This window comes from Chanodichthys erythropterus, chromosome 16, assembly GCF_024489055.1.
Source record: "Chanodichthys erythropterus isolate Z2021 chromosome 16, ASM2448905v1, whole genome shotgun sequence".
Lineage (NCBI taxonomy): Eukaryota > Metazoa > Chordata > Actinopteri > Cypriniformes > Xenocyprididae > Chanodichthys > Chanodichthys erythropterus.
The window spans coordinates 28,499,348-28,515,812 of record NC_090236.1 but is presented as its reverse complement, the minus strand read 5'-3'; the positions used below and the strand labels follow the sequence as shown (position 1 = coordinate 28,515,812).

General features: G+C 38.4%; 3 protein-coding genes and 2 non-coding genes across 5 annotated transcripts; 1 reads left to right on the top strand and 4 right to left on the bottom strand.

The window, feature by feature from the left end:
- best4 (bestrophin 4) lies at positions 1 to 3,534 on the top strand. The gene is made up of 10 exons (XM_067363501.1): positions 1 to 11; positions 90 to 250; positions 365 to 459; positions 543 to 776; positions 1,215 to 1,369; positions 1,451 to 1,528; positions 1,609 to 1,758; positions 1,846 to 1,926; positions 2,011 to 2,147; positions 2,578 to 3,534. Exons 2-10 carry the CDS (start codon positions 99 to 101, stop codon positions 2,852 to 2,854), a joined length of 1,359 nt encoding a protein of 452 aa, XP_067219602.1. The 5' UTR covers positions 1 to 11; positions 90 to 98; the 3' UTR covers positions 2,855 to 3,534.
- Positions 3,535 to 3,674: 140 nt separating this feature from the next.
- On the bottom strand, positions 3,675 to 6,681 carry rps8a (ribosomal protein S8a). The gene is made up of 6 exons (XM_067363502.1): positions 6,658 to 6,681; positions 5,621 to 5,727; positions 4,723 to 4,822; positions 4,352 to 4,527; positions 4,012 to 4,141; positions 3,675 to 3,832 (listed from the first exon to the last, which is right to left on the bottom strand). Exons 1-6 carry the CDS (start codon positions 6,659 to 6,661, stop codon positions 3,723 to 3,725), a joined length of 627 nt encoding a protein of 208 aa, XP_067219603.1. The 5' UTR covers positions 6,662 to 6,681; the 3' UTR covers positions 3,675 to 3,722.
- Positions 4,226 to 4,294, bottom strand: LOC137003964 (small nucleolar RNA SNORD38). Its single transcript, XR_010892060.1, has one exon. It is a non-coding gene; the product is annotated as a small nucleolar RNA SNORD38 (small nucleolar RNA).
- LOC137003966 (small nucleolar RNA SNORD46) lies at positions 4,891 to 4,996 on the bottom strand. Its single transcript, XR_010892062.1, has one exon. It is a non-coding gene; the product is annotated as a small nucleolar RNA SNORD46 (small nucleolar RNA).
- A 1,964-nt stretch (positions 6,682 to 8,645) lies between the features above and the next one.
- Positions 8,646 to 16,376, bottom strand: hectd3 (HECT domain containing 3). The gene is made up of 21 exons (XM_067363551.1): positions 15,731 to 16,376; positions 15,347 to 15,507; positions 15,015 to 15,107; positions 14,333 to 14,468; positions 14,110 to 14,231; positions 12,945 to 13,058; positions 12,560 to 12,642; positions 12,298 to 12,463; positions 12,132 to 12,213; positions 11,704 to 11,886; positions 11,077 to 11,129; positions 10,864 to 10,928; positions 10,676 to 10,779; positions 10,428 to 10,541; positions 10,234 to 10,323; positions 9,915 to 10,121; positions 9,659 to 9,788; positions 9,310 to 9,384; positions 9,128 to 9,209; positions 8,972 to 9,043; positions 8,646 to 8,864 (listed from the first exon to the last, which is right to left on the bottom strand). Exons 1-21 carry the CDS (start codon positions 16,076 to 16,078, stop codon positions 8,780 to 8,782), a joined length of 2,565 nt encoding a protein of 854 aa, XP_067219652.1. The 5' UTR covers positions 16,079 to 16,376; the 3' UTR covers positions 8,646 to 8,779.
- Positions 16,377 to 16,465: the final 89 nt, after the last annotated feature.

Below are 16,465 nucleotides of genomic sequence, written 5' to 3'. Positions count from 1 at the left end.
ACAAGCTTGAGGTAAGAACAAAAAATAAATAAATTACTGTTCCAGTGACGGAATTGTGGCAACTTCTAAATTCCTTGGGTTTTTCCTAGTGTTCCACCATGACGGTGTCCTACACGCTCAAGGTGGCCAATGCCAAGTTTGGAGGCTTCTCAAAGTTGCTCTTCCGATGGAAAGGAAGCATTTACAAGCTTCTATATAGAGAATTCATGGTCTTCTGCTTACTGTACAGCTTCATCAGTGTTATATACAGGTATTGAGAGATTTCCAAACATTCTAATAATTCACATTTACAATTATCGAGTATTTGGAAGTTTATTTATTTAAAGCAATAGTAAAACTCATCAATCCATGTTGCATCTTACAGGTGTGTCCTCAATAACGAACAACAGGAGATGTTTGAGCGACTTGCACGTCATTGCAACAAGTTTGCTAAACTCATCCCTATGTCATTTGTTCTTGGTGAGCATAAACGTTCTGACCATAGCAGCATGATATACTCCTTGGATTCCTTATAAGTTAAACTGGTCTGTGGTCCTTGTTAGGGTTCTATGTCACACAGGCATTCCAACGCTGGTGGGGTCAATATACAAGCTTCCCCCTGCCAGATAACCTGATGATGGTTGTGTCTGGGAATGTCCATGGCACAGATGAAAGGGGCCGTTTGCTGAGGAGAACTCTGATGAGATATGCAAACCTGTCATCGGTCCTCATCCTGCGCTCCATCAGTACGCGAGTGCGCAAGAGATTCCCAACTCTGGAGGACATTGTGGAGGCAGGTAAGACCTAAATTTGCATCTGAAAGGAATTTGAATAGAAGTACTTTTAAGTGGTTTTCCACATCCTTATTATTATTTTTTTTTAATATATATATATTTATATTGGGTCTTTATGCATGAAAATAGTCACCTTGGAATTATAAGGTTCTACCTTGTCAAAACTGAGTTATTCACATATTCTTACTCTGTGACAACTTATTTACATTAAGTTGTATGCATTTTGGGAATTTTTTTTAGGAAACAAAAAGGGTCTGTCCATAAAGGACTATTAAATGCAAAAAGATTAAGCTCAATATCTCAAAACTCAGAATGCAGATAGAGCCAAGGTGGCTAAATATTTTACATTTTAGGATGGGTGTCCTTTCTGAGGATACTCTTATTTGGTGCTCTGGCCTCTATAAGATTAAAATCCCCTTATTATTATGTATTATTTTGCAGGATTCATGACCGCAGAGGAGCTCAAGAAACTAAACCATCTGTACTCTGACTTTAACAAGTACTGGATGCCACTTGCCTGGTTTGCGAACCTGGCATCACAAGCAAGAAAAGAAGGGCGTGTGAAAGATGACATAGCCTTGCGACTGCTTATGGATGTAAGTGCGTTTAAACATGTCAAGATAATGCATATGCACAATAAAAGCACAATAATTCCTTCCTTTCTTCCTCTTTGTCAGGAGCTGAATAACTATAGGTCAAAGTGCAGCATGCTCTTCCATTATGACTGGATCAGCATTCCCTTGGTCTACACACAGGTGAAGCTCATCTAACAGATCTTTCATGGGTGTAGCTCACAGTATTCACCTCAGGTCATCTAACTTCTGTTTGGATGCAGGTAGTGACCGTGGCTGTGTACTCCTTCTTCACATTTTGCTTAATTGGGCGTCAGTTTGTGAAACCTGAGAAAGATGGGGAGAAGGTTCTGGACCTGTATGTCCCAATTTTCACTCTACTGGAGTTCTTCTTTTACGCTGGCTGGTTAAAGGTGCGATAGGTTGCATGAAAATAGTATATTTTGTTCTACAAAATTGACTTGATTTCTCTAAAATCAAGGGTGCGTTTATTCTTAAAGGTAGGCGAACTTATTATCAACCCATTTGGAGAAGACGATGATGATTTTGAAACCAACCAACTCATAGATCGAAACATTCAGGTCAGTAAATTCATAAATACCCTTCTGCATTTCAAAGGACACGTTCGATCATAACCATTCATGGCAGTTTTTAATTTTATTTAGGTTTCTATGCTAGCTGTAGATGATATGCATCAAAATCTTCCTCCCCTTGAGAAGGACAAATACTGGGTGGATAAGGGTCCTTCATATCCATCAGCTACTATGAAGCCTGTCTTCATGGGTTCTACACATGACATGAGGTGAAGAACTGAAACACCTATTTATATTTTACAAATACGTCAAATTTGTAAATATCAAAGGAGCGGAATTATATGTAGGGGAGAACATCAAAAAAATAGGTGTTTTTCCAAATGTCTGGACTTATACTGCCAACTCTCAGCATCATTATTCCAATCATGTAAAGTCAGTTGGTCACTTAACTTGCTATGGAATTATCAAATGCATTGGCCAAGTATGCAATTTTTGTTTAACTGTGAATGTTATCCGTTATCAAACACGATAAATTGTTATTGGTGATTAAATAGTGTTAACAGAAATAGGTAGTGGAGCAGCCCTCATGAACAGGAAACTGATATATGATGACCTGTATGTTGTATTTATGCATCAAATCCTTGAAAACGTTATTTACTGTCTTTTTGCATTATTGACTAGTAATTCTGTATTTATTAGGATACTGGAGGATGATATTGAGGAATCTGTACCAACCCCCAAGACACAAATGCTTGCCATCAATGTGTGGCCGACTACACACAGAGTAAAAAAGCAGAAGAGCAAGAATTTGCAGCAGTTATGCTGCAGAGCTAAATGCAAGAACGAGCGCTCGAGACTTGAACAGCCTTCCAAGAGCAACATCTTATCACCACCGCAGCAACAAAACATGACCATCTGCCAGGAAAAACTCTTGGGGTCACCTGAAACTACAGGACCAGCAAGCCAAGACCCATAGATAAATGTGTAACTTCTCACTCAGAATTTACCTTAACATGTATTTGAATAGTCAAGGATGAAAGGATATTTGATGCAATATTTGACCCCTCATCCCTTCGCAGTTTTTACCAATGTACACTGTTCAAAAGTTTGGGGTCAGCAAGATTTGTTTTGGTTGAATTTATTAATCAGGGATGCCATAAATCATTTAAAACTGTCAGTGATGTTACAAAGGATTTTTCAAAAAAGCAGCACAATTCTTTCAGCATTGTTTCTTGAGCACTAAATCTTATGATTTCTGAAGGATCATGCGATATTGAAGACTTGAGTAACTGCTGCAAATTACATTAATTTGTAAAAACTTGTTAATTTCTACATTTAAAACCGTTATAAACACTAACCTAGATTCATCATAGCTAATGCATTGACCAGTTGTAAGAAGCTTATAGATTGTGTGGTTCATTCTTGGAATATTTTTCATATTAGAAGTTATGACTCTTCAAAGCCTGCCATTCGCAATATGCCACTTGTTAGATGTATATTGCATGTCAAAGTACACATCAATTAGGATTGATCTTTAAGAAATGTACACAAGCATTGCAATGACTACTTTCATACAGGAAATTAAAAAGAGCACTTCAACACTTGTGGTTTTTCTAGGAGTTTATAACCAGTTAATGCAGTACAAGACAGGCTGCTTAACTTTCTCAATCCTCCTTTTGATAAATTGTGTAATGGAAGATCGGAGTAAAGTTTACTTGCAACATCTACGTGCAAAAGACAAAATTATACACAGGACAGCTAAACATTGTGTTGCATGAAATGAGAACAGCAACATACTGAGTTGGGATATTTCTTTAATGGTCGTATCAAAGAGAGCTGTACATTTATTTGCCTTTCTTGGCTTTAATCTTCCTCAGGTAGAACTCCAGTTCTTTGCCCTCAAGGATATAGCCATCGGCACGGCCACACTGTCCCGGTCTGGAGGAAATGCAGGCTGGAGAGAAACAACCATAGATTAAACACTTAAATTGAAGGGCTATGTTGCTGAAGGCAACATTTCAGTGGGTATCAGAAATGGTATAAACTTCAGCACTGTTTCATCAGCAGCAGAACTGGTTAAAGTTTCATCATGATCACATCAGTATTATTTTAAGGCCTCTTAACACAACTTACCGAGAAGCTTTCCCTGCAGGAACTGCTCCTCCAACAGATGACTGATTTTGCTGTTCTTTCTGCGCACATCAAACTTCTTTTGGACCTTTTTCGACCTCTTCTTGTTCAGGATTTCTTCTTCCTCAGGGGTCTGGATTGACAAATCAAATACAGTTAGCAATATGCCAATACGTTGCACATTTTTTATATTTACAAGGATTTATAAGCTACAAGCCTTCCTCAGTGTCTTAAACTGCATCACTTTCATTCAGTAGCAGAACTGACATTGTTATCATCAAAGAAAGACCATCACTTAAAATTTTAAACCCCTCTGAATTAGGAAAACCTTGATTGGACTTACCAACTTGGCACCCTTCTTCCTGCCAAGCGGGAGGGCGTAGTGAGATTCATACCACTGTCTGTAAGGAGTGCTGTCCACAAGGACCACACAGTTCTTCACCAGGGTCTTGGTTCTCACCAGCTCATTGTTAGAGGCATTGTAGACCACATCAATGACCCTGGTTTTGCGGGTACAGCCTGAAATGACATTAACAATACATTAAAACAGCCTGAAAAGAAACAACAAAAACTCAATATACATTAGTTGAACATGTCTTTCTCAGAGTTAAAACAATGTTATCCATCAGAAACTTTCAGTAGCAGAACTGGACAAATTATCTTCATTGAAAGAGCGACACCCGTTTACGCAGCACCAAACATTTATAAACTCACATTCCGAGCCCCATGAGAAGTTGCCCACGTCGAGCCTCAAGGCACGGTATTTCTTGTTTCCACCACGGACTCTTATTGTGTGGATACGGCGAGGTCCAATCTATGGAGGGCCACAAAGATGTTTATAAAAAGTAACAAAGACCCATGAAAACATACTTTGAGTTTAGCCATGTGTCAGTGTAACTATGACTAATCCTAACATTGGAAGGTCAAAAACTTTGACCAAAACGGCCAAAAATGACCAACCTAAGGACGTGTTCTCATCACTCACATTGGCAAGACGACATACATTCTGATAGCAGCATATTTAAAGGGTTAGTTCACCCAAAAATGAAAATTCTGTCCTTACCCTCATGCCGTTCCACACCTGTAAGACCTTCATTAATCTTCGGAACACAAATTAAGATATTTGTTGAAATCCCGATGGCTCCGTGAGGCCTGCATAACCAGCAATGACATTTCCTCTCTCAAGATCCATTAATGTACTAAAAACATCTAAATCAGTTCATGTGAGTACAGTGGTTCAAATGTATTATAAAGCAACGAGAATATATTTGGGGCGCCAAAATAACGACTTAGTGATGGCCGACTTAGTAATGGCCGATTTCAAAACACTGCTTCTTAAGCTTTAGAGCATAATGAATCAACATAGCAAATCACTGAACCACTGTACTCACATGAACTGATTTAAATATGTTTTTAGTACATTAATGGATCTTGAGAGAGGAAATGTCATTGGCTATGTAGGCCTCATCAAGTCAACAGATTTCAACAAAAATATCTTAATTTGTGTTCTGAATATTAACAAAGGTCTTAGGGGTGTGGAACGGCATGAGGGTAAGTAATGACAGAATTTTACGTTTTTGGGTGAACTATACCTTCAAAAGTTAGGTTTTACCTTGGTATTTGCGGGAGGACGCCCGAGCTCATATTTCCTTTTCTTGTGGACGGGCTTGCGTTTTCCACCGGTCTTACGGCGTTTGTGCCAGTTGTCCCTTGAGATACCTTAAGTGTAAAGAGATTAAGATGCATTACAAACAAATTTGAATGAAATCCGAGCATTTACTTCAATTGCACGCTTGAGTGTTCAGTTCTCCAAGGTGTTTATCCGCATTTAAAATAGGATTAAATTGGATTCATCACGTACACTCAAGCTTAAACGTACAAAAAAAGAAGCTCATTTACGCACCCTCATGTCGTCCCACACCTGTATGACTTTATACACACAACTCAGTCATCCTGCCTAAAATCTCCTTTCGCGCTCTATGGAAGAAAGTCATACAGGCATGTAGTAGATGACATGTTTAATTTTCGTTAAGTTTTAAAAGCAAAATCTAGTGTCAACCACAAAAACTGCAGTCAAAAAAATTCACATTAGCAATATGCTAACAGTTCGGACGTCTTGAGCTCTAACTGCACAAAAACACTGCTAAAATTAGTTGTACCCCGTTTATGACGAGTAATATTAAGAAAACGAAAGCTGGTTAACATTCATAAGCTTTCAAATTCTACCTTTCAGCGAACGTTAGACAGCCATGCAGCCTCCAGTGATTGACACATGCATCCTCTGCGCGTTTAGCCTGCCGTGCTAACTGGTTTCTCCTCTAAATTACATTTCTCAAACACAAAGATCCTTCACTTACGAATAAACCCACCTTGTACACATCTCGGCGTACAACTACAGCCTTATCTGCACTTTAAACGCTGTTTGAGAGTATATACCCAATGAGCGCAGCCATCTTGAGAAATGGCTACAGCCACTTTCCCATCTTTTCTCGTTAAAATACCTGAAAAGGCATTGAATCGTCTAATTTGCGCCTATAATGCTTGAAATCTACCTTTGTGATATATCACAGAAGGAATTTAAACAAAAACATAATCGGATAGAGCAGATGAAGACGGATTGCCCCGCGATGAGAATCTGAAAACACGTACCCATTCTCAGGCGCCGGCTAGAAAGAGGGCGAGCAAAGGATCATGGGCGGGTTTCAAGCAACCACATATCGCGAGAATACCTAGAGAAATCGCGAGAGTAGTACGTTGGGTTCAGTGGAAAACACTTGACTGTCACCACGCGTTAGGAGGTCATAACTATTGTTTTTTAGTCATACAAATAGTAATTTATAACCATTGTAGGATTGGGTGCAAAAACTAAAACGGGCTAGGGCTTTTCTTATAAATCCTATTCTATTCTTCTTTTAGGACGAAATGTTTTATTGCATTATTTATTTTGAATAGGAAAGAAACTCATTGTAAAATATGCAAAACCTAGGTTTTTATATTTTTTTTATTATTATTTTCAAAACCTAGGTTTTTATACTCAAGTTTTTATATTTATGAACCATAAAGTCATTGTTTTTGCTCATAACAAGTCCATAAGCAATGTTCTTTTGAGAAAAGTAGCCTACATGAAAGTATGTCAGTTAACTGATATCACTTTGAAGAAACAACATTCACTTTACTAAACACTGATGGCTTTAACTTTAAACACTGGGGAATTTTGGTAGGTAACACTTTTTGCTTCAGCACCTATAACTTGCTAAATTTTTTAGCTTGAGTTCTCATACTTTTATACAAAGTAACCACATTTGTTTACTACAAATTGAACCAATTTAACCCTCTACAAGAATTTCACAGACCTCATGAGTTAATGTTAAATACATGGCATTCCTTTGTTACAACCTACCCCACTACCGGGATAGGTTGAAACACATGCTGGGGTAGGTTCGTAACATTTAGACAAAAGAAGCAAAAACACATGCATACTATATGATATTGTTCAAAAACAGGTTTATTGAAATAAAGAACAATGTCTCTTACTCTCTCTATGACAGTGTGTGTGTGTATACATTTGTCTACTAGAACAAACTTCAGTACACTTAATAAAAACACTAGGCTACTACAATGTACCTGATTAAAGAACATCTTTGTACATCTTTAAGTCTAACAAAAATAACATGTCAATGTGTGTGTGTGTGCGTATTCTCAATCAGAGTTACAGTGCTGACAGATGAATGCTGGTATCCCTGGATTGCAGGCTTGGTGGGCCCAGAAACTACATAGGGCACATTTCACCCAAACCTCATCAGATTCTTTACTTAAAACAATGGCAGAGACACCTCTGTCAGTCTTTCTTTTCCATGTCTTAGTCATTCTGTAAAAACATTTAAATCAAGAAAATTATGTGTTACTTGTGTTACAACCATCCCCACCCTTGTCAGCCATTGTTTAGCTAGCTGTATTACCATAGTGTTTTGAAATTAGCAGAGGGAAAATGCATCACATATTGCCTAAGAAACTATTATTTAATCTAATATGTCATACAATCTTATCTGCATTAGTATACATACTAAACAAAATATAGTCTTGGTCAAAATGTTTACTTTCTTACCTTAAAATCTGTTTTTTCCTCTATATATTCTGAATTTGCCTGTTTCCATCCTTGACAGTCAACATGTGGGATCGGAGAGAAAGTAGGAAAATACTCAAGTGATCAAATGTCTCCTATCTTGTCCCTAATTGGTGGAACTGATTGTGTTACAACCATCCCCGGTCTCCCTGACTGAAGAGCAAATAAACAAAATTGTGTCAAAATTAGGATTTTAATAAAGTTATAGGCTTTTGAAAAATGTTAAACTAAGAAATTTAATTCTGCACTATTTCACCAATCAAATGTGACATTGCTCATGAGAGCATCTGTCAGCTGTTCTGACTTCAATTGAATCACATGCTGTTTTTGACAAAAAAAATAAAATTCAATATTTCAATTTGTTATACTGGTAATATATTTTGTAATGAAAATATTTGTATTAAATTAGAAAATACAATATACTAAATTGAAATTGTCATAAGTGGTCCCTATTGATTTCCCCACAATTTCAAACAGTTTAATTAATAAGCTTAAAAGAACAGCAAAACAGGTATGGTTTATAACATATTTATTTTATAATGTACAGATGTAATTGGCAATAACGTAGACATGGTCATGTGCACGGTGCTGAAGGCTAATTCATTTATGCCAAAACTCCACTGTGTAAAATTTGTAAACATGGTCAGGTCACTCCTCCCAAGGGCTCATGTCTGTGTCGATGGCCACACAGTTATATGCAGCATAGCGAAGCTTCTCTTCACAAACCTTAGCACTGTGGATTAAACACATTTAAAATGCGGTCAAAAAAAGTTCTACCTTTTCATTCAGCTAATATGAAAAATAACAACATCATCCATATATTATATTGCATAAACACACCTTGGGTATTTGGGTAGATAAAGAGTGCTGGAACATGTTGAAGATTGAGGAAGTGCATCTGTGGTTTCAGACCTAGACAAAAAAGCATTTGTTCAACATTTATTCAGATCACAACCTAAATGAACATGATCTCTTGTTATTTTCTTCACATCTTACCCTTGTTTATCTGGAAAGATGTAAATTGGAGCAGGAAGACGACTTCTGCCAGTCACAAACCTCAAAAACCTGCTACGATCCTCTGGTAAAAGTGTAAATAAATCAACATGAGAAATTTAGGTACTTCCTTTTGCAAGTTACTAGAAACAGTGGTTTCACGTACTACAAGGAACCTTACTAACCATTGGTGAAGTTCATCAGGGCTTCCCATAAGTACTGCACTCTGACATCTGTTTGTTCCAAGTCTTCATAGCGTGCTGATAGAAGTACATAATAAATATATATATAATGTAATATAACATGAAAATTCACAGTAAATTAACAAACATTTAGATAAAATTCTAGCAAAAAATTGCCACTCAATTTAAAATCAATATAAAACTTGGGTCCTGAAGTAAAACCAGTTGAGAACGACTGCTGTACAGAGCTGTAATATTTTCATCCACTATTCGGTTCAATGCCTTCAAGAATTCATGCTGAGGCAGAGAATATCAATTATTAAATGCCCATGTCAGCTGCTGTATGACTCACTGAGGCGTTTAAGGGCCTCCACTGTGATCTCTGGGTCTCCACACACTTTCTTCTCCACTTCCTGCCATGTCAGGAGATCAAGCACAGCTTGCGGCACCACTTTCACCAGTCCTGCCTGCATGGCAGCTATCTGTAGTGCAGGAACACAGTATGGATTAAGCACAGGATTGTATGGACTGATCGAGAAATATATGCTTAGTACGTCCTCAAAAAAAATGTTATTTTTTCTGTTAATTCCAAATACAAGAGTCTTTACCTGTTCTCGGCTCTCGTCTAGTCTCGCTTTCTGTACCAGGCGTATGAACTCCATGCGATCTTCATATCGGACCACCACTCCACTTCCTCCTGGAATCAACTCCACCAGCCGCCCGTCACTCAGCGGTGTGGTGTACACAAGCTCCTGGCCGAACTTAAAGTCAAATGTGTCCTTGTCCATATGCTCCATAGCCTCCAATAACTTCACCTAAGGAATCACAGCAAACATACATCAGTTCCACTGATTTCATGTTGGTTAAGGAAGTAGTTGCACTAAGATGCAAAGAAAACACTGAAGGAGAGATATATGGGCTTCTTACCAGCACTGAATCTACTGCAGGAAAATCTTTCGTCCAGCTGACTGTTTCTCCAATCAGCTGCTTCCACACCAGCCCTGGCAAAGCCAGAACCTAAAGGATAAATATCATGAAATCCCATTTGCTACCAAATGATCAAGGAAAGCTGACTTTTAATGAATACTAAGGTCTCACAGAAAGTACATAACAAAACTGACCAGAAAGTCTTTTCCACGAAGAGCTGCGCCCATTAGTTGCCCAATCCACTCAAACTTGTGGAATTCTCGGCATGAAGGATTTGGCACATAGAAGTCTCTGGCCTCTCCAGCTCCCTAAAAACAGTTTAATTTTTATATAATGAGAGGTTCATAACTACCCTGTCTGTTACATTAGTCAACTCCAATGCAATGGACTACAGCATGATTAGGAAAGAAAAGGAAAGCGCATGTAATAACTGTGTTGTTACCTGGTTAGAGGTTCGAGTGAAGAACGGAAGTGGCATAGAGCACTCTGATGAGCTGGGACAAAGCTCTTCAGACATGTCTGCCAGGCTGTCTCGAAATCCACCGCCTACAAGACAGGAATCTCAGGTCAGGGTATGGTTTAATTTCAGACATGTGAATTATTATGGGTGAGGAAGCTTATCACTATGACCTTGATCGATGATGCCTTCTGCAATGAATTTACACTCCCACCACTGGTCATATCGTGCTGGCCACCTGTAAGAAAGACGAAAATATATATTTGTGTGTATAAATTATAACAAAGTGATAGTTTATCATAACTAGCATGTTATGGAGCATTTTGACTATTTAGTCCAGCAACTTCTGTGATTTCACCAGAGAGAGAGAGAGAGAGAGAGACTACCTGTAGTCCAGAGTTTTTTCATACTTGTCAGACGGCTTCAGACCCTCATACACCTAGATTTAAAATAAATAAATAAATAAATAAATATTCATTAAACACTACTATTCAAAAGACTGGGGTCTGTTGAATGTTATTGAAAAGTCTCTTATGCTCACCAAGGCTGCATTTATTTGATCAAAAATACAGTAGAAATAGTAATATTGTAAATTTTAATATATTTTAAAAGGCAATTCACTCCCATGATGGCAAAGCTGAATTTTCAGCATCATTACTCCAGTCTTCAGTGATTCACATGATTCTTCAGAAATCATTAATATACTGATTTGGTGCTCAAAAACATTTTGGATTATTGTCAATGTTAAAAACAGCTGTTTAATATTTTTGTGGAAACAATTTTTATGATTATTTGATAAATAGAATGTTCAAACGCACAGCATGTATTTGAAATACATATCTTTTGTAACATTTTAAAATGTCATTACTTTTGATCAAATGAATGGGTTTTGCTGAACAATGCATCATTCATATCTTAGTGGAAAAAAAAAAAAACTTAAGGTAGTGTATGTTTTACACAAACGCAGAACAAATACATTTTGTACATGAATTGGCACTTGTTTTGTGAACTACCTGAGTGAAGACAGCATTTTTACACGTGGGGTCCAGAGTAGGGTTGTCACGGTGCTCCATGGCAAGGCGACGGTTGATGTAAAGGCGGGGCATGAAGTTAGGCTTACTGGTCTCAGAGTCCTTCAGGCACTGGGTGATGAGAGCAGAGCGGCGCTTGGACAACAGCAGGAACTGCTTTATGCTCTACAGGGCAGCACAAAATTTGAGGAAAGAGAAAAAAGAAAAAAAAAGTTTGGCATGGGGTGTGCGATATGACAATATTAGATTGTGAACAATTAAAATGTCTCCATGAACTGCCTTATGCTGAACATTCCACCAGTTTTTTTCCCTCTACTGGGACATTACGGTTTTTCGTCGTCACAGAAGTTTGCCAGTTTAAACTTCTGATATACAAACAAAACACACTTGTCCTAGGCAAGAGTACTAACTTTGATCTGGTTGAATGTTCCAAGGCTGTAGTCCCATGCAGGCACCATATGTGGTAATAGACTGTCCAGAAGTGTGATGAACCTACAGACACACAAAAAGAATACTGAGAGTTGCCAAAAGCTCACGGTTACAAGCCCTATCAAATCACATATTGCTGGTTGTTACCTCTGAATGACCAGAGCACGGTGATAGAGGACATCAGGAGGTGTGCCCTCCAATCTTGGGTAGCGCACTAGGTTGGGAGACTGAAACACGTCTGCGTTGAGGCCCAAGTCACGCTCGCAGGACGATTTGATCTTTAGACCCCTGATTCGTACATCTATTCCCTCATCTACAGCAAAATATTGTGACAAGAAATGAACGATAAGAATAGAAATGAAAAGTCATGAGTCTGGCTTTCGATTTCAGATGACAGCACATGTCTTACCTCTGCATTCCTCAATCCTGATCTCTATAACCGGCAAATGTGATGTCATGTCCTCCAGAACACAAACCTCTCCTATTAAGTTGCTACGAGAGAAATAAAGCCATACTGTTGCAATATTCATAATCATTTATAACCTTTACATATTTATAACTTGGAAATAGTGCTACTACTATAGCTTATACATATAAAATGATAATTGGCCCCAAAAAGTGGACTTTTCCACCACAATTAAAAGTTATTGCATTAGATAACAAAATATCAAAATGGCATTTATTTAAATACATTTTGTCAAGCACACTTTCCAAACAAAACATTGCACCAAAAAAAAAAATAAAAAAATAAAAATAAAAAGGGTAGGCTTTAAATAATAAAACAAATTACTTACTCGTCTATTGTTACATCACTGTACTTCTTGAGATTATCTCCCTCTCCACCATATACAGTCACTCTTTTGGGCATGTAGTTGTCATCTGTTGAGTCCACTGTTAATATCAGTTTGCTAAAGGAAGAGAAAATAAAATAATTTATGTTTTTATGTTCAAAGTTTTTATTCTGACTCAAATAGGTTTCGTTTTCTGAATTCTGGAGAGCAAAAAAAAACAAGAAAAACAAAAAACAGGTCAAATATGATGTTTATTGTTTGCATCCAATAAAAATCAGATTTTTTTTTGGAATGGACCCCAGTCTGAAAGATCAGATTAGATTTCATACAATGTACTGTAGACACACAATATTGACAACAATGTCTGAACAAACTGACCTGGTTTCAGACAGTCAGGGTGCGTTCACACTTGTCATGTTTGGTTCGATTAAAACCAACCCTGGTGCGATTGCTCTGTTAATTCGGTTCATCTGAGCATGTGTGAACGCTGCCATCCAAACCCTGGTGCGCACCAAACAATCAGACCGAGACCACTGATGGGTCTCAGTCTGCTTCCAAACGAACTCTGGTGCGGTTCGAATGATATATGAACACAACACAGACCAAAGACATGTAAACAAACCAAAAACAAGACGATGAGACCCTAAAAAGGACAGAATCCTCACGCATATTGGTTTTTCTCGTCATAGTCGCGAGTTTGCCCATCACAGGCATCAGTTTGTGTGTGATGAAGGGATTCCTGCCACTGTTTTGACTCCTTTACACATTTTATAGGCTCTTCACGAGTTCCCAGCTGTCCAAAATACCATCATATGCAGGCTTCGCACACACAACAAACAAACACATTTATCTTATCACACAGTGTTGTTTTGGATGTTAGGTACGTTCCGTCTCAAAATAGGAAATACGTCATAAAATCTGACCAATCAGGTTGTGAACGTATCCCTATGCCTTTAGGTTAGGTATCTTTTGGGTTCTGTGATAAAATTGCCAATCTGCACGCTGATCAGACACGCTGATTTTTTTTTTTTTTGGTCCAGACCAAATGAACCAAACTACGAGTGTGGATACACCCTCAGAATCAAAGGTTCGGATTTGATAACCAAATCAGATTTGAGTGCACTGTGAACAAAGTCCATGATAAATAGAGTGACTCAGTTGTCCTTACTTGACCACAGTGCCTCTCTTCATGTGCAGACGGATCCAGTGCTGTCCCTGCATGCCATCGCTCTCCCAGTATGTCTCAGTGTCTCCATCTGTCAGGCAGCTTGCACCACCACTGGGGTCCTCCTTCAAACATAAAAACTTACTTACTAGTCTAGAACATCAATATGTTGACACTCACAGCTCTCTGCCCTTCGTTATTACACAAAATGATAGCCCTCACATACCGAACTAGAAGACACATCAATGCTGGTCACGCATTGCTTCACACTGCCAAGATTTTCATCTTCCTTCCCAATGTGGTCGTAGAAGTAGTGTACGAGGTCCTCGTCACATTCAAACATCCACGTAGGAGGGGCATACCTGGAAGACAGAGATTGCATATATTCCTTCACAGAATTAGGCAGATCTTGGTCAATAACATGACGCTCATTTTTTATGGATCTATTCATTTATTCAATCATACTGTACATACAATTTTTTTAGTTTACCTGAATACCCCTCTTCTACAATAAGCATGTTTTTAACATTATCATAATGAAGGAAACAAGGGCTCATTAAAAGATTTGTTTGATTGTTTGTTTATTGCTAAAGAAACTTTTTTTGGCATATATATGATTTTTCTACTAATTATATATATATATATATATATATATATATATATATATATATATATATATATATATATATATATATATAAAAAATTATATTATTATATATATATTATATATATATATATATTATTCTGCATAGATATGATAACTGATTAATGTCATAAAATATAAATTAGACTAAAATAAAAGTCACGTGGTGCAAACAAGCAGGAGTAAAACATAAAACAGGAAATTATATGACTGAGAGTTTTGTTTAATTATATAATAAAATGTATGTGTCAGAGCATCCATTCACCTCAGCTTTCGAACAGCGGCCTCGTCCGGCTCTGCCACCTTAGGTTTGGAACCCATGTGTAAAGAGTTTTCCACATCCACCACCTGCTCCCACCTATAAAGCCGTCAATGAAAAATGTTGGTCATTTATATCAATTGAATCGTCAGGATACATTTATTCACAATCAACACATCTATATGTTAATATATGCGTTTCACATTGACAGCCAATTCAAGAAGTGACTAAACTGAATATGTCAGACTTCAGATTTTGCTCACTATTTAAAGATGCACAGTTTAAGTTTGTATGGATCAGGGAAATAGAAAATGGTGGACATTAAAAAATCCACATACCTGCTACAAGGCTTGTGGTCATAGCCAAACAGCTGCTGTTGGCGGCTGATAGTGTCAGGAGATTCCACGGGCACAAGTCTGTCTCCACCTTCTGTGTGTTTACACACCAGGATCCAGCCCTCCTCTATGTCCAGACCAGCCCGATACTCCTCAAGCTGCTCCTGTGATGGACAGAGCACACAAACAAAACATGCTGACTCTCATTTGAATGTCCATTGAGCTGAAGAGTGGAAGAATCCGGGTGCCACACAAACACATTACATGCAGTGACGTCATGAACCAGGAAGTCCCGTGTACACTGATATCAATAATGATACAGCAGATCAATCAGAATAGCGTCTGACACCAGTTCCCGACAACACCTCATACATTAAAATGTTCTACCTTGCTTATTTTGACCCACAGGCCATGGCTGTTGCAGTACTCCTCCCCTGTTGTCCGTATACATGTCCCTTTCTTGGGTTCGATGTTACACTTGCATGATTTCTTCTGTGGCGCCTGATGCGGGCTCTCCCACACCGACACCAGGCTTTTGCCACCCGAGTTGCCAGCTGTTGACGAGGATGCGGAAACGGAGCCCGACGACGAATCCTTACAGATTTTGTAGCAAACCTCTTTCGGCACGTAGCACAGGGACTCCGGCAGAGGTTCACTTTTTCGGAAACATTCAATGCACTTGTTTAAAAAGCGTATTCTCCCCAGGAGGGTGTTGGGGTTGACGTCCGGAGACATCTCCTCAAGTTTGAGTGCGCTAGCCGGGGAGCTAGCTGAGGATGTGTCAACACTGAGCAGTTCGGGCGTCAGCAAGCATTACACTCACATATGCTTTGCATTTATTTACCTGTTTGTCCGCTTTTAATGAGATCCGATGTAATAAACGAACAGTACGACGAAAGACTAGATACAGTTTAGCATTTTTACTCCCGCTAAACTTAGCTTTTTCACGGATACTGGCATCTGTCAAGACAGCTATGTGTCTTCACCGGTCCAAAGGGCGATCCGCCGCCCATGTGTGCTGTTTACTCGTTCCCTCTACTGGAGAGACTGCCAGTTACACTCAACTCATTTAAAATCGAGAAAAATGTAGCCTATATTTTAAAAAATGTAAATGTTTTGCTT